The following is a 21,750-nucleotide window of genomic DNA, read 5'->3' on the forward strand; positions in this document are numbered from 1 at the left end:
CTTCTGCTCATTGCAGGGCATCAGCTGTGGCAAAGTGAATCCTGATCAATCAACTGCAAAGCCGATAAACTAGCCATCAATATCCCAAGGAGCTGTCAGGCAAAAAGGCGGCTCCGAGAGTGGAGCTTAATCATATCTACGCGTAGTCTCACATCTCTGGTACCTTAAAGGCAGACAGAAAAGGGAGATAGAACCCTCATCCGCCACAGGCCCACCTGAATCTACTCTGGTATATTGGGTAAATAATGTTAGTAAGCTCCACTGGAAATCCCTACTTTATTAGGTAAAGATGAGTTTCCAGCCTATATACACGCCCTATCTAATATATATACACGCACAATGATATCTTAAAATTTAGTATGACCACCACCTGCCTCAATAACTGCACGGCACCTTTCAGGCATAGATTTTAGTAGACCTTGCAGAAAATCAGGTGGAATAGCATCCCAGGCCTCTCTAAGAGCTATCCTAAGCTCAGATAGAGTCATATGTTCAGGGAAATTTGCCTGAAGATAGTTCTTCATCCAATTCCATACCATCTCAATAAGATTAAGATCAGGTGAGAAGGGGGCTATCTAACCATATAGACTCCATTCCTCTCAAGCTCCTGGATAGTAGATTAAGCACTATGGCCTGGAGCACCATCCTGTACTAGTTAAAGATGAGGATAGTGATGGATATACTCTATTATAAGAGGCACTATATATTGAATATAGCTTTGAGCATTAATTGTACCCCATTCCTTCTCCTAGAATACTATAGGGCCTTTAGTAGTTCCATAAAATAAGCCCCAAAACATCCATCCTATCTTACGTGGGCGCTGTTCAATAACACAGTCTTCATGGAAGACCTTATCTTTACGGTGAGTAACCCACGTACGTGTATGGCGACCTGGATTTACCCAGGTTTCATCAGTCCATAGGATAGCTTCCCATTGACTAGGAGACCAGTTAAGGTGCTCTTATGCCCAGAGGAGTCGTTTCTGCTTATTCTCAGGAGATAGTGGTGGTTTCCTTCAAGCAATATATCTTCAATAGCCTCTAGAAAGTAAGGCAGATCGGATTGCCCATTGAGAATAGCCTAGATCAAGATGTAAGGCTAATTCTCTATAAGTAAGGTATCTTGCGTACCTTGATGAGGTGATAAACCCTATAAGATAGTCTATCTCCTCATCTTTCATTGCTAACGGCCGACCAGACCTTTTAGAAGGAGTAGGGTGACCAGCCTGGCAGGCTAGCTGGACCTGACATATAGAAACCCCTAAGTGTTTTGCAATATCTTCATATTTCATATTTAGTGAGCGCAGAGTTAGGATTTGCAGGCGCTCATCTCTAGTTAGCTGGAAATGAGGAGGTGTAGAAGGAGTCATATTGCCATAGAGATATTTAGTAAAGGACTGATGTTGATGGTCATGGTCTATTTAGATATCCCTAAATAATAATGGCACGGAGTTCATCCTAATTCTACGCAGTTCGCCGCCCCACCATACTAACGTTACTTACTCAACATACCATAGTAGTATCACCGACCCTAAGTATTGCGTGGGTGGCGTCATGTGCAATCGGGCAGCAACAGCACCAGATTCCAGTGTACTCAACCCCATCACGAGGGATGTCACGCCCTAGTGTCAGATGTGTGGGTACACAGATGGCAGCTGAAGAAAGTCTTGACAAAAGTAGGTAGAACGTTGCCTCTGAGAAATAACTCCTGGGTCACAGCGGGATCAACCGATTAGTTTCCTTGGATCAGGAGTAAGGAGGGTGGATTATTGGATACGGATCTGGGGATTGTACTAGAAGTGATTAGGCGCCTAAAGCAGTGAAAACGTAAGATTGGCATCCAGTCGATGTTAATCCCATCTAGATCGTTCTGGTCGATTGTTCCTATAGCCGCCAGTTAGGCGTTTCGCCTACAATGGCAATGTGCACTCGGGATAGTGCATGCACACTAGACCTCGAGGTGAGTCAATATTCGGAGCTGTCTTTCTATCATTATCAAACCCACAGTGGTAAGCGAAAGGGAAATAAATAGGAATAATCAGCAGTACTCCATAGTTAGGCTCCTGCGACCGTTGGCGACGGGATGATCTCTCAGTCTCAGGTCTCCTGCGATACTTAAACCTGCTCCCTCCCCCACTTCAGCTGAATGTCATCACTCATTTATCCTCGTCTGATCTTCATAGCGCTGGCCGTGCCCGCTTTTACGAAAGCTGTGGCTGGTTCGTCTTCTTGACCTTTTTTTAGAGCCAGTCGTATTTCTGTCGTTGCCTTTCATCTCTTCTTTTCTCCTCTTATCGTCCTATCCTTCCTCTCAAGTCCTTGCAACTCTATACAACTGCCGCCCACCTTTCATATATAGATTCCTGCGCCACCCCGCTTTGATACCCGACGTGGTTCAGCCTTGTCAGCCTCGGCCACGCAATACCATCACATATATAATTAAATTCCTAGACAAAGGCGAGCGCTGATCAAAGATGCCTCGTCGTGCACGTTTAGTCACCGAGTCAGAGTCAGACTACTCAGAGTCGGACGTCTCCATGGACATTCCCCGCCACAGACACTCCGTCAGAAGGCGTTCTATTTCTCGTCATCGCTATGATCCTGATTTCAGCAGCACGACCTATCTGAGTCCTGTCATGCATGAAGACGTCCGTATCCATCGCTCCGCTTCAACGGGCGCTCGGCGCCGTCGTGAAGCTCAGCCCCCTCCCCCTCCTCCTGCAGTCATTGTTGACATCAAAAACGACTCCCGCAACAAAAGCACCAACAGGAGTGCCAACAAGAACCGCAAGCAGCGCCACGAGGATACAACCATAGTCGATATCGAGTCGGAGGATGAAACTGTTCTCCGAAAGCACCGTCGACCTCGTGCTAGCACCAGCGTTTCTCGCGAGGCTTCTCCTCGCCATGAGGCGTCTCCTCGTCACCAACGTGATTTTGAATTGGTAATTGATCAGCGGATGCTCGAGAAGAACGATGTACGCCAGGACCTCGAGCTCATGAAGCAGCAGATGGAGATTGAACGTCTAGAGCGGGAGCTTGCTCGCCGGCGCGGTGAACATGAGAACAACCAGACTCAACTTATTAAAGAAGAAGAAAACTGGTACGAAGATGAGATCAGTGATCGTCTAAGACGACTTGAGCGGTTTGAAAAGAAGCAGCGCTCGGAGGAGGAACAGCGGCAGGCCGAGTTCCGCTTCAAGCTACGAAAATTCGAAGAGGCGGAGCGTCTGGCTGCGGAGCAGGAAGAAGTCCGGGCCAAGCTGCGAGAGGAGAAACTTAAGGAGCTCCAGCGCAAGATCGAGGAAGAGGAAGAGCGGGAGCGTCTCAAGAAGGAGCTCCGCGATGAGCAAGCAAGGCAGCTACTCGAGCAGATGGAACGTGAGAAGAAAGAGGCGGCCATGAAGCAGGCTGCTATCGAGGAATGGAAGATCGCCGAAGAGCGGAGGCGCATGGCTGAACGGGAGGAGAAGGAGAGAAAAGACCGCGAGTTCAGAACTCGACTAAGGATGGAGTTTGGCTACAGCGAGGCAGAAATTGAGGATATCATCAACAAGAAGAAGAATCCACCCAAGGAAGAGAAGAAGGAGAAAGGCAAGGAAGAGAAAAAGGAGAAGGAGAAAGAAAAGGAGAAGGAAAAGGAAAAAGAGGAGAAGAAGGAGATTGAGCACCACAAGACTACGTGGATCAAGGTAAGTGATCTGGATTCAACAGGCCCAAGCCATTGCATGAGGTCTAACACAATCGATTGCAGGTCCACCGCAAGTATATCCTCCCAGAGACACTGATTGCTTATCGCCTGCCCTGGGATTTCGATGAGGTAAGTCATTTGTCTAACTGCACGTCAAAGACGGCGCCATACTGACCTCTTTCCCCCATAGCTCGACGGCAACTACATTATCATCAAGCAATGGATCTCCGAAGATTTGCAGGAAGAGCTCTTTGCCCACACTCGGCGACTACGCGAAGGCAAGCTCGTTACCGAGACCTCAAGCACCCTGACCGAACTCAAAGTGAATGATCGCAAGAAAGACAGGATGTTCCTTGTGCGCAAGAAGAGCCCCAACCGGAGGGCATGGATTTTCACATAATGAGCCTGTTAATGTTTTTGCGTGGTATATTGGAATATATACCAGATTCTTTTTGCCTTGGGCTTTTTTCGCATTGAATGCCCAACCTCAATTCCCATCGGTTTTTGCTGAAGACGACGTCATTTCCGGTGATGTCTGATGATATATGATACGCTATTAGCCGTCAAGTTGTACTCGGTTTTGGGATTATGTCTTCTTCTTTAGTTGAGATGGGATATTCATCGCTATATATGATACAAGAAGCTCAATATCAGGATGCGACGCCATGTTCTGTTTCCCCGTAATTGCCTGTAAACCGCTGGACGAGCACCGAGAAGTCTCAGAGGAAGGGAAAAACATAGTATGGCAAGGTCATAATTATATCATCATAAGTCGATCTTGTCCTGTTCAGCCCAGTGAGCCTCAGCCCGCAGAATCAGCTCCTCATAGACGGTCCAGGCAAGTGCTGAGCTGAGTGCCTTTCTCGTAATGCGAAGCCCTAAGCCGCCAAACAGACTTCGAACACCGTCCTCGCGAATCATCAACCGGACGGCACGTATCATGTTCCCGTATTTGCCAGGCATGAGCTGCAGACGGGTCTTGACGGCATCAAAAGGGTTAGTGATTGCGGTGGCCAGGCCGGCAGCCAATCCACCAGACACGAAGTTGATGGATGAAGACGAAGTCGATTTGAGTGGCTGCTCCGACTGCTCTGAGCTCGCAACTGAGGCTAGACGTCGTTTCAATTGCTCATAGAAAAGAACATAAAGTCCTGCATACGGGGCGTCCCGCGCTGCAGTCGCCCCAAATCCTGAAAATAGGCCCCGTACACCCTCTGTACGGACGATATCGCGCCCCGCACTGTAGAGACTGCGATACGCATAATAATCCGATTCATAGCGTACCTTGAGCACGGTGACCGGCATCATCACGAAACCCGCAGCTGTCCGCGCAACGGCACCGGTGGCTAGATTTCCCCAGTTAGACAATTTGGGTAGCGCAGACGACGATGTACGAGATTTTCCATCACTGCTTGATGCGGCGATGGCCATGGAAGCCTCTGTCTGCGCTAAGCCTTGACGTAATGCATTCAGACTGGTGAAATATAGAGCTGAGCCAAAGCCCGTTCGAAGGGCCGAAGGAAGTGTGCCACGCCATAGACCGCGGATGGGGTGAGGAGAGGAGAGAATCGTCTTGATAGTAGGTAGGAGAGAAGCGGTTTTCTGAGACTGTTGTACGCGGGTCTTGAGGAGGTCTGCGGGTTGTAGAAGGATGGAGGAGGTTAGGCCAGAGCAGAGACCGGCGGCGAAATGGAATGTGGTTTTGGATGCTGAACAGGAATAGAGCATTAGCAAATCTGATTCGGTGCTGAGACTTTGGGTTTGGTAGTCTTGTTCAAAGATGGATAGTCACAATGTTCGTACATGTGGAGGTGGTTTTCACCGGCGTCACTGTGTATGCAGCATTGTTCGACATTTCCCTTGCAGGAGTTCCACAGGTTCCCCCGGGAGCTGGCTATCTTCTATCAATGCTGACGATATAGGCACAACTGCTTCGGCTCATCCGTATTAACAACAGCGCTCCAGCACCGTATATGAACCAGAACTCGGAGACCGCTCCGCGGTCGATTACAACGGAATATGCGACGACCGCATTTCAGAGAGAAGTCCAGCGCTAATGACGTGTAATGAAAGGTCTGTCAGGACAAAAGCCGAGTCACTTCCTAGTCATGCAGTGAGATTGACTGTGCCTTTCTCGGCTCTCCAACATTTTCTCAGATGCACGACTATCGGTGAAGTCATCAAGTTTCCGGCCGATTGCTTGTGATTGGCTGCAGCTGACCAAGCACCAGCCACATCTGGATTTATCTTACCGCCCCTACGAAACCATACAGCGTATCATACGATGATACACCGCTGCCTAAGGTAACTAGGTAGATACACCCCCTCTGCAGCGCTAGATTATGTCCACTCATGTCTTCTAAGAAGGATACGTCCATAGACGAAGCGATATATTGGAAGTATTGTATTCCTAGTCAATTAGCTGACCTCATTCGAGATAACTTTCTGCAACCATTCAGGCAGATGAAGAATGCATATGTAAAATGAAAACAGCATCCATAGTTCGGTAGGTAAAAATATCGTATGAAATGCCGATACTAGCTCCAGTGAGGTATGTACCTCTTCAGTGGACGAAATCGATCGATCACTGGTAATTTCATGACGATACGCCTTCCGCCGGGGCTTCGGCAGCCTGCGGAGGGTCGGCCTGGCCAATGGGCACCCTGCAAATCGGAGTCGACATTGATGGGTCCCGCTGATTTGTGTAATTATCGACGTCACGGGGCTTGCGTGGGAAGCGTAGATAACCGGAGGTTCCTTGCATACCTACCTTAGGTAGGAAGTGCGTCCTGACCATGGAATAGTATTCTGTCTACCTAGCCAGGTACATGACTAAGATGCCTCTTTGTCTTCTTCTTAGATCTCTTCTTTCCCCTCTTCGCTGCGATGCGATGCCATCCATATCTTAACCCTTTTACTCGGCGCAGTTTAACGAGGCTGTCCTATACCCGCCACGGAGAGCCACTATGCCTCAGTGGTCTTTTCCAACGTCCATTCCGTATCCGCCTTCCAAGGCCGGATATTGGAGCCCCGTCACATCAACATTGAACTGGTGTGAAGAGGTGCGTATAGCTTCGGCTGGGATCATGTCTTGCGCTCACATGTTATGAATTATAGGATTACTATGCGACCGTCTACTCCGCCGAAATCGTCAATAGTATGACAAATCTGTTGTTCATGTGGCTTGGATTCAAGGGCATCCGGAGCTGTCGGCGATATGGACACGATACGATCTTCCAGGTAGCTTTCTACGGATATCTCGTAGTTGGGGCTGGAAGTTTCCTGTTCCACTCGACTCTCAAATGCAAGTCCAGTCACTAAGAAGGATACGTGCGGGATTACTGACTGCCTACTAGATCCGATGCAATTAGTTGATGAGCTCTCGATGATCTACACAACCTGCTTGATGTGCTATGCCTCATTTTCTTACTCAAGACCCCTCGGCTTCCGTATTGTTCTCGCCATCGCATTGACGAGTTTGGCCGTCTTTATCACTCTCTACTACCATTACCTCCAGGACCCCATATTCCATCAAAATGCGTATGCGCTTTTGACGATCGTCGTCGTGTTGAGAAGCATGTACACCATGGAAGTGACACTTCGCCCATCTTTGCGGCACTCGACTGAGGAGGATCGGCTGGCTCGTCAAAAGAAAGGCCGCCCTGTACCTTCCAAGGAACAACAGCATTACGAGAATGTCAGGGACGTGAGGACTCTCAAAACAATGTGGTTCATGGTTGCCTATGGACTAGCGATGTTCCTGGGAGGATTCCTCATTTGGAATTTGGATAACCAATTTTGCCCTACGCTCCGCAGATGGCGTCGGGCAGTCGGGCTTCCTTGGGGTCTTTTCCTCGAGGGCCATGGCTGGTGGTATGTTTAGTTTAATCCGGTTCTCGGCTTTTTGCTAATGTCTCTTGCAGGCATGTCATGACTGGTATTGGAGCTTATCTATATATCATTTGGGGTATCTGGCTGCGCCATTGCCTGAACGGACGGCAAGAGGAATATGACCTGTGGTGGCCTCATTTCTGGAACTTCCCGGAAATTGTCCCCGTCAGTACTGGCTCCGGAAGTCGACCGGCCAAGAAGTCAATCTGATTTAAGCCTGCCCATATGCCTTTTTGACTCGAGCCTGCCCCATTATCTGCGACACGTGGAGCCAGGCGCTCCAGACTTGCTCAAGTTGCTTTAACGGTCTATGTAGATCATTAGAATGAACTAGCATATAGAGGTCTGCCCTGAAATTCCTCAGGGTTATATTATCGACGAGAAATGAATCATATGAAAACAGGAAGTCGCTTGACAGATTTCGAAGCAAGGTCTGTCTATGTAGCATTGATGTCGCGTAGAAGATCCTTTGTGTATTTGTCTATTATACGGGACTGTTATCGTCGCATGGCTGGCTGTATGGGAACATATGAGCCTCTTATAACTTAGCCTCAGAATCCTTCTTTGGCCTCACGGGCGCGGGTACATGCTCCTTCCACCGTGAATCAATAGTCACTTTCTCGATCTTCGACTTCTTGCTCCACTGCTCTCGGAAGGCTTGCTCCTCCACCCTCCATCGCTCCAATTCTTTGCCAAGCCATCGGCTCGCCGCCTCGCCACACTCACTGGGCGCTTCCTGGGCGAGCAAGTGACCATATTTTTCGAGATATACGTCGCGTACACGTCCCTCGGCCACACCGCCACTGCCGCCAAGTCCCGTGCCTGTGTTCTTCATCTTGTCGGCCATCATCTCGGGGAGACACATGTCCGACTTGCCCGCGAAGATATACAACACGCTCGGACGGAGGTGCTCAAGCTGAGCGAAGATACGAGACGGCTCCGGCCGGTAGAAAGGAAACGAACCAACGTGCTTCGGGTTCAGATCGGGATGCGTTACCCGGTTAATCGGGACGTTTTTGCCCGGGGGCCCGTCGTAGTTGGGCCGTGAGAAGGTGAAGACCTCCTGGTGGCGAGTCGTTGTGAGAGTGACTGGTCGGTCACTGCCTTGGGAGGTTGCGGTCTCGTCGTCTAGCGGGTGGATGGCGGTAGGCAGGTCTCGGAGACCGTATCTGATCCAGCGGTCGAGGACGCGGGGGTCCCAGGTTTGGTAGAAGGGGTTCTTCTTGAAGGCTTCTGCGGCGGCTTTGCGGGATGGCCACTTGTCTCGGCGGTAGGTAGAGAGTTGGGTGGTTTTGGCGATGACGAGCTGGTCTTTGAACAGGGGTCGCGGTTCGAGCTGGGTGGTTTGGCGTTGGATGACTGGGTCTAGTAGGACCAGAGTGTGAATGAGTCGGGGGTGCATTAGGCATAACTGCGCACTGCGATAGCGTTAGAAATTGCTTGCATGGGCTTTCAACCCTTAGACTCACAGGTGAGCGCCGCCCATGCTGTGGCCGATTCCGACGATTGGACGTGGCATTTCCTTGCGCTTGACGTTGACGAGATGAAGTAGATCTCTGGGGTGATCGAACCAGCTCGCTGTTGACATGGACTAGTCAGTCTACCACGTTTGAGAGGTTGACCCGATAACAATCAACGCACGATCATTTCCTAGAAGATCCTCATTGAGCACGCTGCTTTGCCCTTGGTGCGCCACATCTGCCATCCAGATACTTCGAATGCGGAACCCATTGGCTTTGGAGCGCGCATATATCTCCTCCCAGAGTGGTTCATACAGCTCCTGGTGACGATTTCAGTATGCGCTCGCGTATGATCCGTAGAGTTTCCAGATATACCTTTGGGAAGCCATTGGCGTGAGCGGCGAGTATGGTCACATCGCCAGGCTGGGGTTCAGGGTTATCGAGTGGAACGTATTGTTTTACAGCCAGATGCAGTACATCTTCCTGTTCGTTCGCAGTGGCCGCTGGATATTCTCTGATATGTTGGCATTCTACCACATGTTCCACGATGCGGAAGGGTCCTGATATTGATGACGATGACGAAGACGAAGACATTTTGAATCAATCATCCCAGAAAGAATGGAATATGGAAAGGAGAAAAGGGCAGAGAGAAGGACTGCTGGACATCAATACTAGTAATAATCCTGCCATATCGATAAACCGGGGACCCCACTATCATGATCATTCTCGGGGACATGCAGTACTAGTTGCCGGGGTTTGGGGGATGGGCCGAGGAAGCTGCGATGGGGACGGAAAAGGTACAAAGCGGATCAGCCCAACTGCCGGGGCGAGTGGGTTTATCTAGATGGTGATCAATCACCGGGCGAGTTCGGCGGTAGTGAAGCACTTGTTCCATATCTTGTGGCTATTTCACATTCACATACCACTTGGAACATCTCAACCCATCCAAATGCTGATAAATGTGTAGTTAACACGCTTTCTCCATGAATTTGGCTCAGGCGCTGAAGACGGTCGCAAAATGCGCACTCCAATACTAGACTCGAAGTTCAAACAATGCATCAATGGAGTTGTAGCATTGCAATGCAACCAACAACAAGAATACACCAATTAAACTATGCTTGATATCACAATATTCGTATTGCTTTCTTTAAAAAAAAAAAGATCGCATTCATGCACGAGTCACGTGACATGGCGTCGTGATGCCTCGCGTCGGCGCGTCGCAGCCCAACAGGCATCATTTGCAGATGCTCAGTCGCAAGGACAACGTCTAGGTGTTGCACTTATTACGCTTTACGTACTTCATTGCCACGATACTTGTACTGGTTGTCTGTCAGGAGGATCAATAAATAAGCAAGAGACCCAACGTTTTCTACAGACTGCGGTCTCCATTTCCGCCATGGCGGGCCGCGACGAAGAGTTCCAGCTCTTCGACCAATGCAAAGTCTGTATAATTTGCTCCAAAGACCTCAGCCCTGATACCGCTCATCAGGTACGCATATTTCCTTCTTGGTATCGTTGACTGTACAATCTTGGTTCAACTGACTTCTCAAACTAGCTCGCGTCAACGTTCGAGGCGCATGGCGGGGAGACCGTGATCTACGAGCCGCCAGCAGACTTCCCGCCCCTTACAGAAGGATTCACGCATCTGATATCAAATACTGTGGATTTTCCTGCATTTGATGCTGCTAATGACGCTCTCATTCCCGTCGTCAAACCGCAATGGGTGCAGGCGTCTCTAGCGAAGAAAAAGTTGGCCAACCCGCGACAGTACAGCCCGGATCCTAGGCTATTCTTGAACGATGTCGTCGTCATGTGCGGTGATATTCCAGAAGGCGATAAGGATGCTATTATTGGCGGCGTTTTGGCCAAAGGCGGCCTCTACAGTCCGAGGGTGTCTGGTATGGTCACTCACTTGGTCGATCTGACGGTGGATTCCGATAAGGCGCGAGTGGTCACTTCTAGAAAGCTGAACATCAAGATTGTGCTTCCTCACTGGTATGACTGTAGTTACCCTGCCATCTTTGATTCTACTCTGATTGACCCCATCTGCAAGGTTCGATGACTGCCTCAAACTAGGCAGGAGAATCGACGAGCGCCCATATACTCTTCCAGATCCTGAAATCCTCCGTGCAGGTGCAGACGCACCGATTCGTTCATCGGAAAATCGCGATATCATTGGCGCCTCGACGCTTGAGCCGACCAACCTGCCAGCGTCTATCGTCACTGCTCATCCACGGCCAAACCTCGATGTTTTCCAAGGGAAAAAGATCATGTTGTCGGCAGATCTTGGGATCGGCATACATCTAACAAACACGATTGTCGAGGTGATCAGGGATGCTGGTGGCCGGGTGACATCGGACGTCTCCGAAGCAGATATCTACATCTGCCGTTACAGATCTGGATTCGGTTATCGCTTGGCGTCAAGGTTGAATAAGGACGTTGGAAACCTCTCATGGCTCTACCATATGATCACCTACAATGCATGGACCTCGCCGCTACGACGGATGTTACACTACCCCATCTCGCGCGTAGGAATACCCGGGTTCGAAGGGCTCAAAATCAGTCTGTCAAATTATGTCGGCGAAGCGAGAATCTACCTGGAGAATTTGATCGCAGCGGCAGGCGCAGAGTGTACCAAGACACTAAAGCAGGAAAACACGCACCTAGTGACCGCCCACGGCAACAGTGAGAAATGCGCTGCTGCAAAAGAATGGGGTTGCACGTTGTGAATCACCTTTGGTTGGAGGAAAGCTATGCAAAATGGAAGATGCAACCGGTGTCTGATCCCCGCTATACTCACTTTCCTAAGCGGACGAATCTAGGCGAGGTTGTCGGTCAGACACGCCTGGATAGATCTGTGCTAGAGAGCCATTTCTTTTCTTCTTTGGAGAACACAACTCAATCATCAGACAGCCCTCGGCGAGCAATGCAGACCAAAGACCAGAATGCTGATGCCGGCAAGACATCAAGCGCTATGCAGCCACCTACAGCCCAGACCGTCGACGCTGAGACTGCGACACCGCGAGCAGCTGACAAGTCACGTAAAAATTCAGAAAACAAGAAACCACAGACGCCCGCACGTGCTCGGTTGGAGTCGGAGGGCAAAGAGAACGACACACCGTCTTCAACGAGCAGTCGCAAGTCAAAGGAAGCGGCTTTCAATCGACTCCAGGAACTCGCACCAGATATCGCCTTGTACGAGAAGGAGAAGAAGCGAGTCGGAGGTGTGATCTATGGCGGGCGAAGAAAGAGCGACGAGGACAGAGTCGTGCTGAACAACACTAAGAAACGCAGATCAGTAGAGCCACAGGAAGAAAGCGACGAAGACAATGCGACGGAGGCGAAGAGACAGAGGAAGTCGAAACCTCCTATTGCCATGCACCTCCTTATTACTGGATATCAGAAGTGGGTGGGCAACCTGAAGAAAGAGGATGCAGACAAGGTATGTTGCCAATTCATATTTAACTATATGCACCGGCCCATGTTTGGCCAAAGAGCTAACGATTATCAGCGCCAACTTCGCGATCTTGGAATCATGGTTGTGCAAGATGCACGGAGGTGCACACATCTCGCCGCCCCGTCTATACTGCGAACCCCCAAATTCGTCAATGCGCTGGCATACGGTCCTGCGATTGTGAACATTGATTTCATCACAGAGTGCCTCAAGAAGAATGAGCTTCTGAACCCTGACGACTTCCCCTTAGTGGACAAAGTGGCCGAAAAGAGGTTCGGCTTCTCTCTTGAAAAAGCGAGGGCCAAGGCGAAGAAGAACAAGAACAAGCTCCTGCAGGGCTATCAAATTTACTGTGTTGAGTCCATCCGTGGAGGATTTGAAGCGTTCAAGTCCATTGTGGATGTCAATGGAGGGACCTGCACCCTTTTCCGCGGAAGGGTCTCCTACCACTCGCAGCGGGAAGAGAGCGAAGAAGATAGCTCAGGGGAGGATGACCTCAGTCGCAAAGAGCTTTACCTTCTCAGCAGCGTAACGTCCGACCATCAGAAGCTCTGGCCACGATTTTCACAGTTGGCACAGAGCATGAGCAAGACACCACGAATCGTACGCGTGGACTGGCTTCTCGACATTGCCATGTCCCAGGAGCTGCGTACGGCTGAGGGATATGAGCTGAAGGAAGACATGGTTGACCAGGGCGACCACTAGACAGGGTGTCTGCCTGGTTTTGGTATTAGGTTTGCTGCATAGCCAAGCCTCGGGGACTTACCTTGTACATGGTTATGATGGATCAATGTCTGGATCTTTAGTTATATGGGATTTCTTCTTTGCGCACAGATTTGATGCTGCGCTCAGCAGCTCTGTGCAAATAGTTATGCAGCTCGAGAATTTGACTTTAGCGTTTCAAGACGAGGTCGGTTCAGAAAAACTTGACACCTTCCTGGCCTTCGCTGCCGAACACCTGGGCCTTGCCGCGTTTTACAAGAACGTTCAGAGACTTAAGCATCACGTCTGCATCCATCCCATGCCATTCTAGAAGATGTCAGCGACGACTTCCGAGAAGACAGAAGCCATAACCATACCTTGCGACATCGTAGCCTCTCCCTCCAGCAGCTCGTACACCGTCAAGACAACATTCTTCTGCCCTGTCGCTTCCACCTAGAACCGACCATCAGCAAGCTAGCCAACAAGCAGAGGGAAAGGAAGTACTCACCCAATCGGCCACAATCCCCGCCCACTCCTCAGGTCTCCTCCACCAAATCCAGGCCACCGACTTACTCCCCCATCGATCCATTCCGCCCGCCGTCCACCACCCCTTCCTCTTCAGGCTTAGCCATCCAGTCCAGCACGGCCCTTGCCTCACTCAGACTCAACCGTTTCCGCAGCGCAGCGTTGTGGAAGAGCGGGCTCTCAATTGCTTCAATTAGGGAGAGGCGGTAGATGCGATGATGGCGGCACCAGGATTGGATGAGCGAGGACCATTTCTGGAGCTGGGAGAGGCGGGTTGTACTGTTGGGTTGGGGGTGAAGAACGGGGGAAGGAGTAGGTTGGTGGGAATTCGAAGGTTGTTGTTGGCTGAGACTGAGACATCTTTTTGTTTCCGACCGGGAACTGGAGATATGGTTAGTATGGTTGTGGTTGTGGTTGTGGTTGTAGGAGGCTGTTGACATACTGGAGGCCGATATGGATACTGCGGGTGTGGGGTTGGTTGCGGTACGGTATGGAGGATTGCTGCTGGGATGGATGGCGAGATTATTCTATCGATGGACTGTGCATTTGCAGGAAGTCAAGAGGACAGTATGATTTCGCAAAAGGAGATATTTGACAAAACGAAGAGAGCGATTGAGCTGTGGGGTTGCTATTCGGAGGTGTAGGTCTTACTCCGCCAAGCTTCACCTCCGACATCCTGAACGGACGTCACGCTTCCGCTGAGGAAAAAAAAGTCCAAACCTCCGCCAGCACGCCTCTGGCCATTGCACGAATATTTCTCTATCAGGGATTGCAATTGCCCATCGCACTTCTAAACCCCCTTTTGTAAAGGACATTCTTCACTCGAATTCATAAATCAATCCCAGACAGAATCCAACCATGACACCACCCCGCCCAAACGCCAAAAGCGCGATGAATACCGCAAAGCTACAGCAGAGGCCGCCTCACAACCCGGCCCCAGCGACGCCGCAGAGATCAAGCTGCCCAAGAAAAAGTACTATCGTCAGCGGGCGCACGCAAATCCCTTCTCGGACCACCATCTGAAATAGTACGTCCCCACGCACATATCCACACAAACACTATTCTTCGTCGCTAATGTGTGATTACAGCCCCCTCAGCCCGGCGCATATGGACTGGTCATCGCATTACCCTGCCTTTGTGGATCCGGACCCGTCGCATACCAATCTCGCCGGGGCCCGGAAGCTCCTGAAGGATGTGGAGGTTGTGGATATCGGGTGTGGTTTTGGCGGGTTGCTCATTGGGCTTGCGCCTCTGCTGCCGGAGTCGTTGATAGTTGGTAGGATACGAGACATAGACATACATATGCGTTGAAAGAGCAGTGCTAACAGAGCATGGAAATCAGGCATGGAGATCCGCGTCTCGGTCCTTGAATACGTGACGACGCGCATCCAAGCCCTCCGGGCCCAGCAGCATAAGCTCAGGGCTGCAACTGCAACTGCCACAGGAGCAGCGTCGGAAACTCCGTCTCAGCAGCAAGTTCAGATAGATGGGAAACAAGCAAACGCAAACGCAGCGGCGGAGGCAGCGTCGCCCTCCCCCTCCACCGACACCGAGCACGCCCCTACCACTCTCGTCCCGGGCTCCTACGAAAACATCTCCGCAATCCGCAGCAACACCATGAAATTCTTCCCTAATTTCTTCGCCCGCCATCAGCTTTCCAAGATCTTCATTTGCTTTCCGGACCCGCACTTTAAGGCCCGCAAGCACAAGGCCCGGATTATCTCCGAGACGCTGAATGCCGAGTATGCCTACGCTTTGCGGCCGGGTGGGTTTTTGTACACGATCACCGATGTGGAGGAGTATCATCATTGGATTCTGAGGCATTTTGGGGTGGAAGCTGGTGATGAGGAGGGGACGGGGAGAACAGCGGGGGTGCGAATGTTGGGGTGAGGGAACTCTTTGAGCGGGTTTCGGAGGAGGAGCTGGAGAAGGACGAGTGTGTGCGGGTTATGAAGGAGGCCACCGAGGAAGGGAAGAAGGTGGCTCGGAATAAGGGGAATAAATACGTGGCTGTCTTTCGGCGTAAGGCGGATCCTGAATGGCCTGCATGACTCATTTGTTATTGAGCATAAACCAAGCGACCGTGGAATGCAGAATGAGTGATGGATTGAAAAATGCTATTCTGTAAAGGATGCTGCCTGTCGAACTCCATAGTATGATTCAAACCAAAAAAAAGAAAACAGTCTTACAGCACCCGCTGCATGCATAATCATACCATATCGCCGTAAATCCCGCTTGCTTGCATATGCAGTCATTTCGAAAACAGTCGGCAAAATCTGAGAAGATCAAACAAAAATGCAGAGTCCTAGATCGTAATCTTGCATGGCAGCGCGACAACATTTCACTTGCTGACACTGCGGATGGAAGAAGCGAGGCTTGTGGTGCGCAGCCTAGGTTGAGTATCATCACTTGGGTGATGCCTTCAGTCGGATGCTCTCGCATCGCTCACATACAGCCAACTGGACCGGACCCCAATGATCCGGCCTTTAGATGTTCGCTTGGGCTCGCCCTCTCGCACGAAATACCGGCCATCGGGACCGAAACCGTCGCCGCACTCGTGACAGACGAAGCATTCACTGTGCCATTGGCCCCCGACGGCGCTGACCACAACATCCTCCAGGACAGGCTTCTTGCAGCCCAGGCATCGAGGAGCGGTGCGCCGAGAATGGCATTGAAGGCACCACGCGAACCCGTCCTTTTCCACAAAAGGAGTGTTCGAGTCGAAGGGCTATAACAATATTAGTGGGGTTTGCTTACAGTGTTGGACAAGGTCAGAACGTACATCACCACATTCGGCACAGAAAAAATGACCAACATGCCACTCAGCCCCGCATGCCACCACAATCTCGCCTTCAATCGGGGTCTTGCAGCTCTTGCACCTGGGGCTGAACTTCTCATGGAAATCCAGATGGCAGTAGAAGCGCAACATACGTGCCTCCTCGTCGTCACTTGGCGCCCCCGCCAATCGCTCATTGCGCTTGGCCTCGGGCTCCTGATAAAAGGCCACACATTCTAAGGGAGTATGGCAATGATGGCACACGAAGCACTCTGGGTGAAAGCGAGCCCCCGCCGCTGTGACGATCTTCCCTGCAATGGGAAGCGAGCAGGACTCACATTTCGCTGTTGGTACTCCCGAACGCGTATACGTTGATAACCAGGGCTTTTGTGAAAACTGCGCAGATTTCTGAGGAGATGATTGCGGGCGGTGCTTTGTGCTCACTGGATCTGGCAGAGGCCTAGTACTTCCTCTTTCCTTCTGGGATGATGCTGCTGCCATCTCCGAAATGGCGGGCTCCTTCTCGTCCGGAACATTGATAACCGGTATCGCCGGCGGCTCGGACACTTCAATAGTAGGGGCAGCAGACTGCGGTGGTAGTGTTGGGGAGGCCGAATCCTGCCTCAGGCTGTCACGCTTTTGCGGTGACGGGCCTCAGTGGGCTTCCAAGTCGGGTCGAAGCTCACGATCGGCCGGCCAACGCGATTACTTACGGCTGTGGGCATAGGCAGCTTTGTGCTTCGATCTTTGAGCTTCTTACTTGTAGCCGCCCTGATTTCTTCGCTGCGAATCTCAAGGCCATTCTTCGTGGGAACGGCCTGGACAGCCTGCTCTTTGTCGGCATCCTCATCCGGGGCTGTTTGCGGGAGCGGGTCGTTCGTCGTATAGTCCGGATTTCTCGATTGCGTTGAATGTTGCTTATGTAGCTCGAACCGCGCCAACTTGTCAACGAACGGAAGACTGCTTAGTCTCCCCGGAAGGGGTCGAGAGCCTCGCGGTAGGGCATTGCGCGGCTTTGATCTGAGAGCTGATGAGTCGGATCTGGAAAATTCCGGTCGCTCATCCTCCTCGGGGCCACGAGTGTCTTTGGGTTCCTCATAGATCGAGTCTCGAGGATTTCGAAAAATCCCTCTCGATGACTCGCTACCGAATCTCGAGAGACAAGAGTTCCCGCCACGTCTAGATTTCGAGGGCGATTCCTCGGCGGGCAACGCAAAATCGACTCTGACATGCTTCCGCGGCGACGAGGACTTTGTAGGGCTGCTTGCCGAGTCCTCCACCACATGCTGGCGTTGTCTGTCATACTTTAGACCTAAACCTGTCCCCCCAGCATCAGCACAATGGCTGTCAGAAGAGCTTTCTGAGGTCGATCGATGATTATTCATGGGCCCGCCAATTGTATCAATTTGGCTGTGAGAGCGGCCGGCGTTCTTTGGCGTCTCGGATGATCTGTCCAGGTCCGGGTTATGGTACGGCGCATATGGGTTTTTGTAGGGCACACCGGGGTTTTGATGCATCCAGACTAGCTCCGTGGCTTCGTCTTGTGCAGCCTGATGGAGGCGGATCTCATCGTGCAAGTCCAATTCCTGCAACGCATCCCGCAAGGAGCGTGCTTCTTCCTTCTCTACCCGCCGCTGACCACTTTCACGATAAACAGCACTGGGAGATGGAGGCGAGGGGCGCGAGAAAACATGCGACGGTGAAACATTCTTGCGTATCGGCACCATTCTTGGTTCCTGTACTAATGGGCGCCCAGCTGAGCTCCCCAAGGAGACGTGGGGTTCGAATGGGCGATGGGTAGACAGAGAGCTGCTGGCTCGAGGTCGCTCTCTCTCGGGCGAAGTAGGCTGGGCGCTGGGGTGTCCATACATTGACATTGACGACGACGCTCGAGGAGGGAGGGTCTCTCGAGGGGTTGAACCTGATCCGGTTACTCTTGATGGAATGGGTCTAGATCCACTCGGGCGGACTGGTCGATTCGTTCGCAAGTCTTTCAGATAGTTGGCTGAAGATTAAGTCACATTATTAGCTCCAAAAGGTGATTAACGGTGCCAACTCCAAAGGTGTCAATCTGTCAAAAACCGCGACAATTTCCAAGAATGTCATGAGTCAGCGAGCAATGCAAACTCACCGAACTGATCGCTGGACATATAAGTCGGACGCGGGGGGTAACCTTCCGCTGGCCATCCTTGGCCTTAGCATGGCCGGGAAGATGAGGTATATGCGTCATCTTGGGCTAGCTTCTTGGGATGTGAAGAAGTCTAAGATCACAGTAGGGACTCAATGGAGATGGAGACTCTCTCTGATGGGTTGTACTCTCAGGTCGGAGCTAAGTAGATAAGGTACCTATGGAGTCACGTCAGAGCCAATAGGCTCACAGACGGTGGCTGGAATGACAGGGATGGAATCAACTAGAGAGATCTTTTAGGTTGGCTAAAGTTATGAAGAGTTAGATTAGAATATGCTTAGATTTGGACTGTTCAAGTAGATTTAAGAGGTATGTGTAATTCATGCAGGGAATCCAGTGATACTCGACTCTAGGCTTATTGTTATTATTTGCTACCTTATCATATCCTCCCCTCATCCTGGACGATGGAAGAAGCTATGACCACCACAACAACAAAGATGCAAACACGTCAAACTTCCCGTCGCGAGGCAACGCGGGGTTGTGCTTATGTCAGCTGCTGACACCTCAGGCCTCTAACCCTGAACAGGTCTAGTGCGTTTCGGACATTTGTCCTTCTCGGGGATCACTATGTAGTACTTTGTTACGTAGCAGGGTACACTGCATAAATAGTCCCGAGGATGAAAGATGTATGGAATGGACATGGCTATGACTGGCGACGGCAGACAGTGAAGGAAATGTTTGCCTATAGAGTACAGTTGTCCGCGTGAAACTCATGCTTAAACCAGGTTTCCTTGCATTCAGATCCATCTTCCCCAGAATCTCGCCCCAGTTAGAAAGGTACTCCAGTCTCCACGGGTTCAATCTCCAACTTCAACTTCCAATCTCCAGAAAGAAAAAGACTATCCACAAAGTATCTACGGGACTCCAGAGAATCCACGTCTCCGCACCGGTTAACCGGCACGGTAACTGCTGGTTGGTCCTTGATGCCGTCTTCCAATGACTGCGCTTGGATAGTCGGATAGATCGCCGAAACCGTATGGCCAAGGAAACCGAGCCGTCCTTAGAAAGCGTCACATCCATGACAGACCACCTATTTTTCCCCTTCTCACCGCAAGAGATAGACTAGACTAAATATATTGTCTCTGCTTATGGCTCTCTCCCTAAAATCGGTCATGCTGTTCCAGATCACCTCTGGTTCTCTCTTCCTGGAACTACACATGGGGTCCAAGTTCGGATTCTACTTGCGGTGCTCCTAATGTGTACGATCAGCTCGTGGTGACAAGCATATGACTCAAGTCGTACTGCCTTTTGCGTAGAATCGACCTCCAAGTTGCAATGGCAGATAATCCACCGATCGATATTACTCGTTCAAGAGATCATGACCGAGATGCGGCGGCTGGGGGCCCTCTATACCAACGAAATCATGGGCAGGGTTCGGATGATTCAACATCAGTAGCAGAACCGGACCACAATAAGCCCCAAGATGTACCTGATGGCGGTTATGGATGGGTCTGTGTCGCTTGTGTATTCTGGATCAATGCGCACACTTGGGGCATCAACAGTGTAAGTACGATGTCTAGCTGCTATCTCTGCCAGACGGAATGGGGACTAATCGTTTCTATGTAGAGCTACGGGGTCTTCCTTTCTTATTATCTCTCACACGATGTCTTTCCCAACACTAGTGCGCTGTCGTACGCCTTCACTGGAGGTCTGAGTATCTCCTGCGCTCTCCTCGTTGCCCCTCTGGCCACACATCTGATCCACCTCTTCGGAACGCGGTTCGTCCTCAACCTAGGCGTCTTCTTCGAAACCCTATCCTTGATTGGATCCTCCTTTGCCACGCAGAAGTGGCACATCTTCCTCAGTCAGGGCGTCTGTTTCGGATGGGGAATGGGTTTTCTGTTCGTTGGCAGCGTGGGGATCACTCCACAGTGGTTCCAACGGCGAAGAAGCCTTGCAATGGGTATCAACGCCGCCGGTTCGGGACTGGGAGGTCTGATCTGGTCTCTAGCGGTAGGTGCCATGATCCCCCGTCTCGGTCTAGGCTGGACATTCCGGGTCCTCGGCATCATCGCCTGCGTGGTCAACCTGGTCTGCGCCAATCTCCTCCGAGACCGCAACAAAGCCGTCGGCAGCCGCTTCAAAGCCTTCCACCTGCCTCTGCTGAAACGGCCCGAGTTCCTCCTCTTCCTCGGCTGGGGCATCCTAACCATGCTCGGCTACGTCGCGCTTCTCTTCAGTATCGCCAACTTCGCCCTTTCCGTCGGCCTCTCCCCGCACCAGGGCAGCATCGTCAGCGCCTTGCTCAACCTCGGCCAAGGCCTCGGCCGCCCCTTCGTAGGCATGTTCAGCGACAAGTTCGGCCGCATCAACATCGCCACGTTCCTCTCCTTCCTCTGCGGCCTCTTCTGCCTCGTGATCTGGATCTTCGCCCGCAGCATGGGTCTCGTTTCCTTCTTCGCCGTCCTCGTCGGCACCGTCGCAGGCACTTACTGGGCTACCTCTACCCCGGTCGCGGCCGAGATCCTTGGGCTCCGCGACCTCCCCAGCGGCCTCAGCATTACCTGGCTGACACTCGTGCCGCCGACGACGGTCTCGGAGGCGGTCGCCCTATTGCTGCGTGACAGCAAATCCGCAGATTCGAAGTATCTGAGGGTGCAGATCTTCACGGGCTTCATGTATATCGGCAGTGCGCTGTGTCTTTGGCTTGTCCGGGGTTGGAAAGTAGGGGATTTGGCTCGCGCCAAGGCAGAAGCTGTCGCTGCGGTGGACACCCGACATACAGGTGATAGTGCGGCTGGGAATGTGCCTTCTGCCGATCCAGCCAAGGACGCTGAACCTGAGGAACATGGTCAAACGGTTGACCCTGCGTTCTCCGTGCGCACGACGTCGAATTTGAACCCCTGGACGCCGTCGACCTTGTTACGTGGTATGGTGGCTCTGAAGCAAGTATGATAAGAGATGCGCAATATCCTTGTTGTTGCCGGGGTTTGTTTGAGTCCACATTATGATACCCTACAATTTGTCCATATTGCATCACATTACTCTAAGCTTGGAAGATTATAGATTTAGTGATCAAGCAATCCTCGCAAATGCATGTTCGTACCGCTGAACGCCAGTAACC

General features: G+C 51.3%; 9 protein-coding genes across 9 annotated transcripts; 5 read left to right on the plus strand and 4 right to left on the minus strand.

The window, feature by feature from the left end:
* Window positions 1-2,473: 2,473 nt before the first annotated feature.
* P174DRAFT_372767 (uncharacterized protein) lies at window positions 2,474-4,090 on the plus strand (the record flags this gene model as incomplete). Its single annotated transcript, XM_024822451.1, has 3 exons — window positions 2,474-3,691; window positions 3,754-3,819; window positions 3,881-4,090. The coding sequence occupies 3 exons, from the start codon at window positions 2,474-2,476 to the stop codon at window positions 4,088-4,090; spliced, it is 1,494 nt and encodes a 497-aa protein (XP_024681149.1).
* Window positions 4,091-4,455: 365 nt separating this feature from the next.
* On the minus strand, window positions 4,456-5,594 carry P174DRAFT_390886 (putative mitochondrial carrier protein; the record flags this gene model as incomplete). The annotated part of the gene is made up of 1 exon (XM_024823501.1): window positions 4,456-5,594. Exon 1 carries the CDS (start codon window positions 5,416-5,418, stop codon window positions 4,456-4,458), a length of 963 nt encoding a protein of 320 aa, XP_024681150.1. The 5' UTR covers window positions 5,419-5,594.
* A 1,062-nt stretch (window positions 5,595-6,656) lies between these two features.
* On the plus strand, window positions 6,657-7,871 carry P174DRAFT_408187 (ceramidase; the record flags this gene model as incomplete). Its single annotated transcript, XM_024824164.1, has 4 exons — window positions 6,657-6,752; window positions 6,808-6,994; window positions 7,047-7,563; window positions 7,614-7,871. The coding sequence occupies 4 exons, from the start codon at window positions 6,657-6,659 to the stop codon at window positions 7,789-7,791; spliced, it is 978 nt and encodes a 325-aa protein (XP_024681151.1). The 3' UTR covers window positions 7,792-7,871.
* A 162-nt stretch (window positions 7,872-8,033) lies between these two features.
* P174DRAFT_513118 (putative toxin biosynthesis protein) lies at window positions 8,034-9,814 on the minus strand. The gene is made up of 4 exons (XM_024831950.1): window positions 9,417-9,814; window positions 9,223-9,361; window positions 9,051-9,159; window positions 8,034-8,999 (listed from the first exon to the last, which is right to left on the minus strand). Exons 1-4 carry the CDS (start codon window positions 9,633-9,635, stop codon window positions 8,120-8,122), a joined length of 1,347 nt encoding a protein of 448 aa, XP_024681152.1. The 5' UTR covers window positions 9,636-9,814; the 3' UTR covers window positions 8,034-8,119.
* Window positions 9,815-10,306: 492 nt separating this feature from the next.
* Window positions 10,307-13,373, plus strand: P174DRAFT_513119 (BRCT domain-containing protein). Its single transcript, XM_024831951.1, has 5 exons — window positions 10,307-10,530; window positions 10,597-11,036; window positions 11,095-11,763; window positions 11,793-12,483; window positions 12,553-13,373. Exons 1-5 carry the CDS (start codon window positions 10,438-10,440, stop codon window positions 13,198-13,200), a joined length of 2,541 nt encoding a protein of 846 aa, XP_024681153.1. The 5' UTR covers window positions 10,307-10,437; the 3' UTR covers window positions 13,201-13,373.
* Window positions 13,374-13,411: 38 nt separating this feature from the next.
* P174DRAFT_421608 (ESCRT-II subunit protein VPS25) lies at window positions 13,412-14,162 on the minus strand (the record flags this gene model as incomplete). Its single annotated transcript, XM_024824966.1, has 4 exons — window positions 13,412-13,524; window positions 13,575-13,650; window positions 13,706-13,742; window positions 13,771-14,162. 4 exons carry the CDS (start codon window positions 14,160-14,162, stop codon window positions 13,412-13,414), a joined length of 618 nt encoding a protein of 205 aa, XP_024681154.1.
* A 129-nt stretch (window positions 14,163-14,291) lies between these two features.
* trm8 (tRNA (guanine46-N7)-methyltransferase) lies at window positions 14,292-15,948 on the plus strand (the record flags this gene model as incomplete). The annotated part of the gene is made up of 5 exons (XM_024829037.1): window positions 14,292-14,360; window positions 14,568-14,749; window positions 14,811-14,998; window positions 15,065-15,521; window positions 15,590-15,948. The coding sequence occupies 5 exons, from the start codon at window positions 14,292-14,294 to the stop codon at window positions 15,771-15,773; spliced, it is 1,080 nt and encodes a 359-aa protein (XP_024681155.1). The 3' UTR covers window positions 15,774-15,948.
* A 179-nt stretch (window positions 15,949-16,127) lies between these two features.
* Window positions 16,128-18,728, minus strand: P174DRAFT_461102 (LIM domain protein; the record flags this gene model as incomplete). The annotated part of the gene is made up of 6 exons (XM_024829969.1): window positions 16,128-16,155; window positions 16,188-16,450; window positions 16,505-17,134; window positions 17,185-18,503; window positions 18,630-18,633; window positions 18,672-18,728. The coding sequence occupies 6 exons, from the start codon at window positions 18,726-18,728 to the stop codon at window positions 16,128-16,130; spliced, it is 2,301 nt and encodes a 766-aa protein (XP_024681156.1).
* A 1,092-nt stretch (window positions 18,729-19,820) lies between these two features.
* P174DRAFT_451873 (MCT family MFS transporter) lies at window positions 19,821-21,741 on the plus strand. Its single transcript, XM_024829038.1, has 2 exons — window positions 19,821-20,189; window positions 20,253-21,741. Exons 1-2 carry the CDS (start codon window positions 19,962-19,964, stop codon window positions 21,579-21,581), a joined length of 1,557 nt encoding a protein of 518 aa, XP_024681157.1. The 5' UTR covers window positions 19,821-19,961; the 3' UTR covers window positions 21,582-21,741.
* Window positions 21,742-21,750: the final 9 nt, after the last annotated feature.

The sequence above is a fragment of the Aspergillus novofumigatus genome (assembly GCF_002847465.1).
Source record: "Aspergillus novofumigatus IBT 16806 chromosome Unknown P174scaffold_5, whole genome shotgun sequence".
NCBI lineage: Eukaryota > Fungi > Ascomycota > Eurotiomycetes > Eurotiales > Aspergillaceae > Aspergillus > Aspergillus novofumigatus.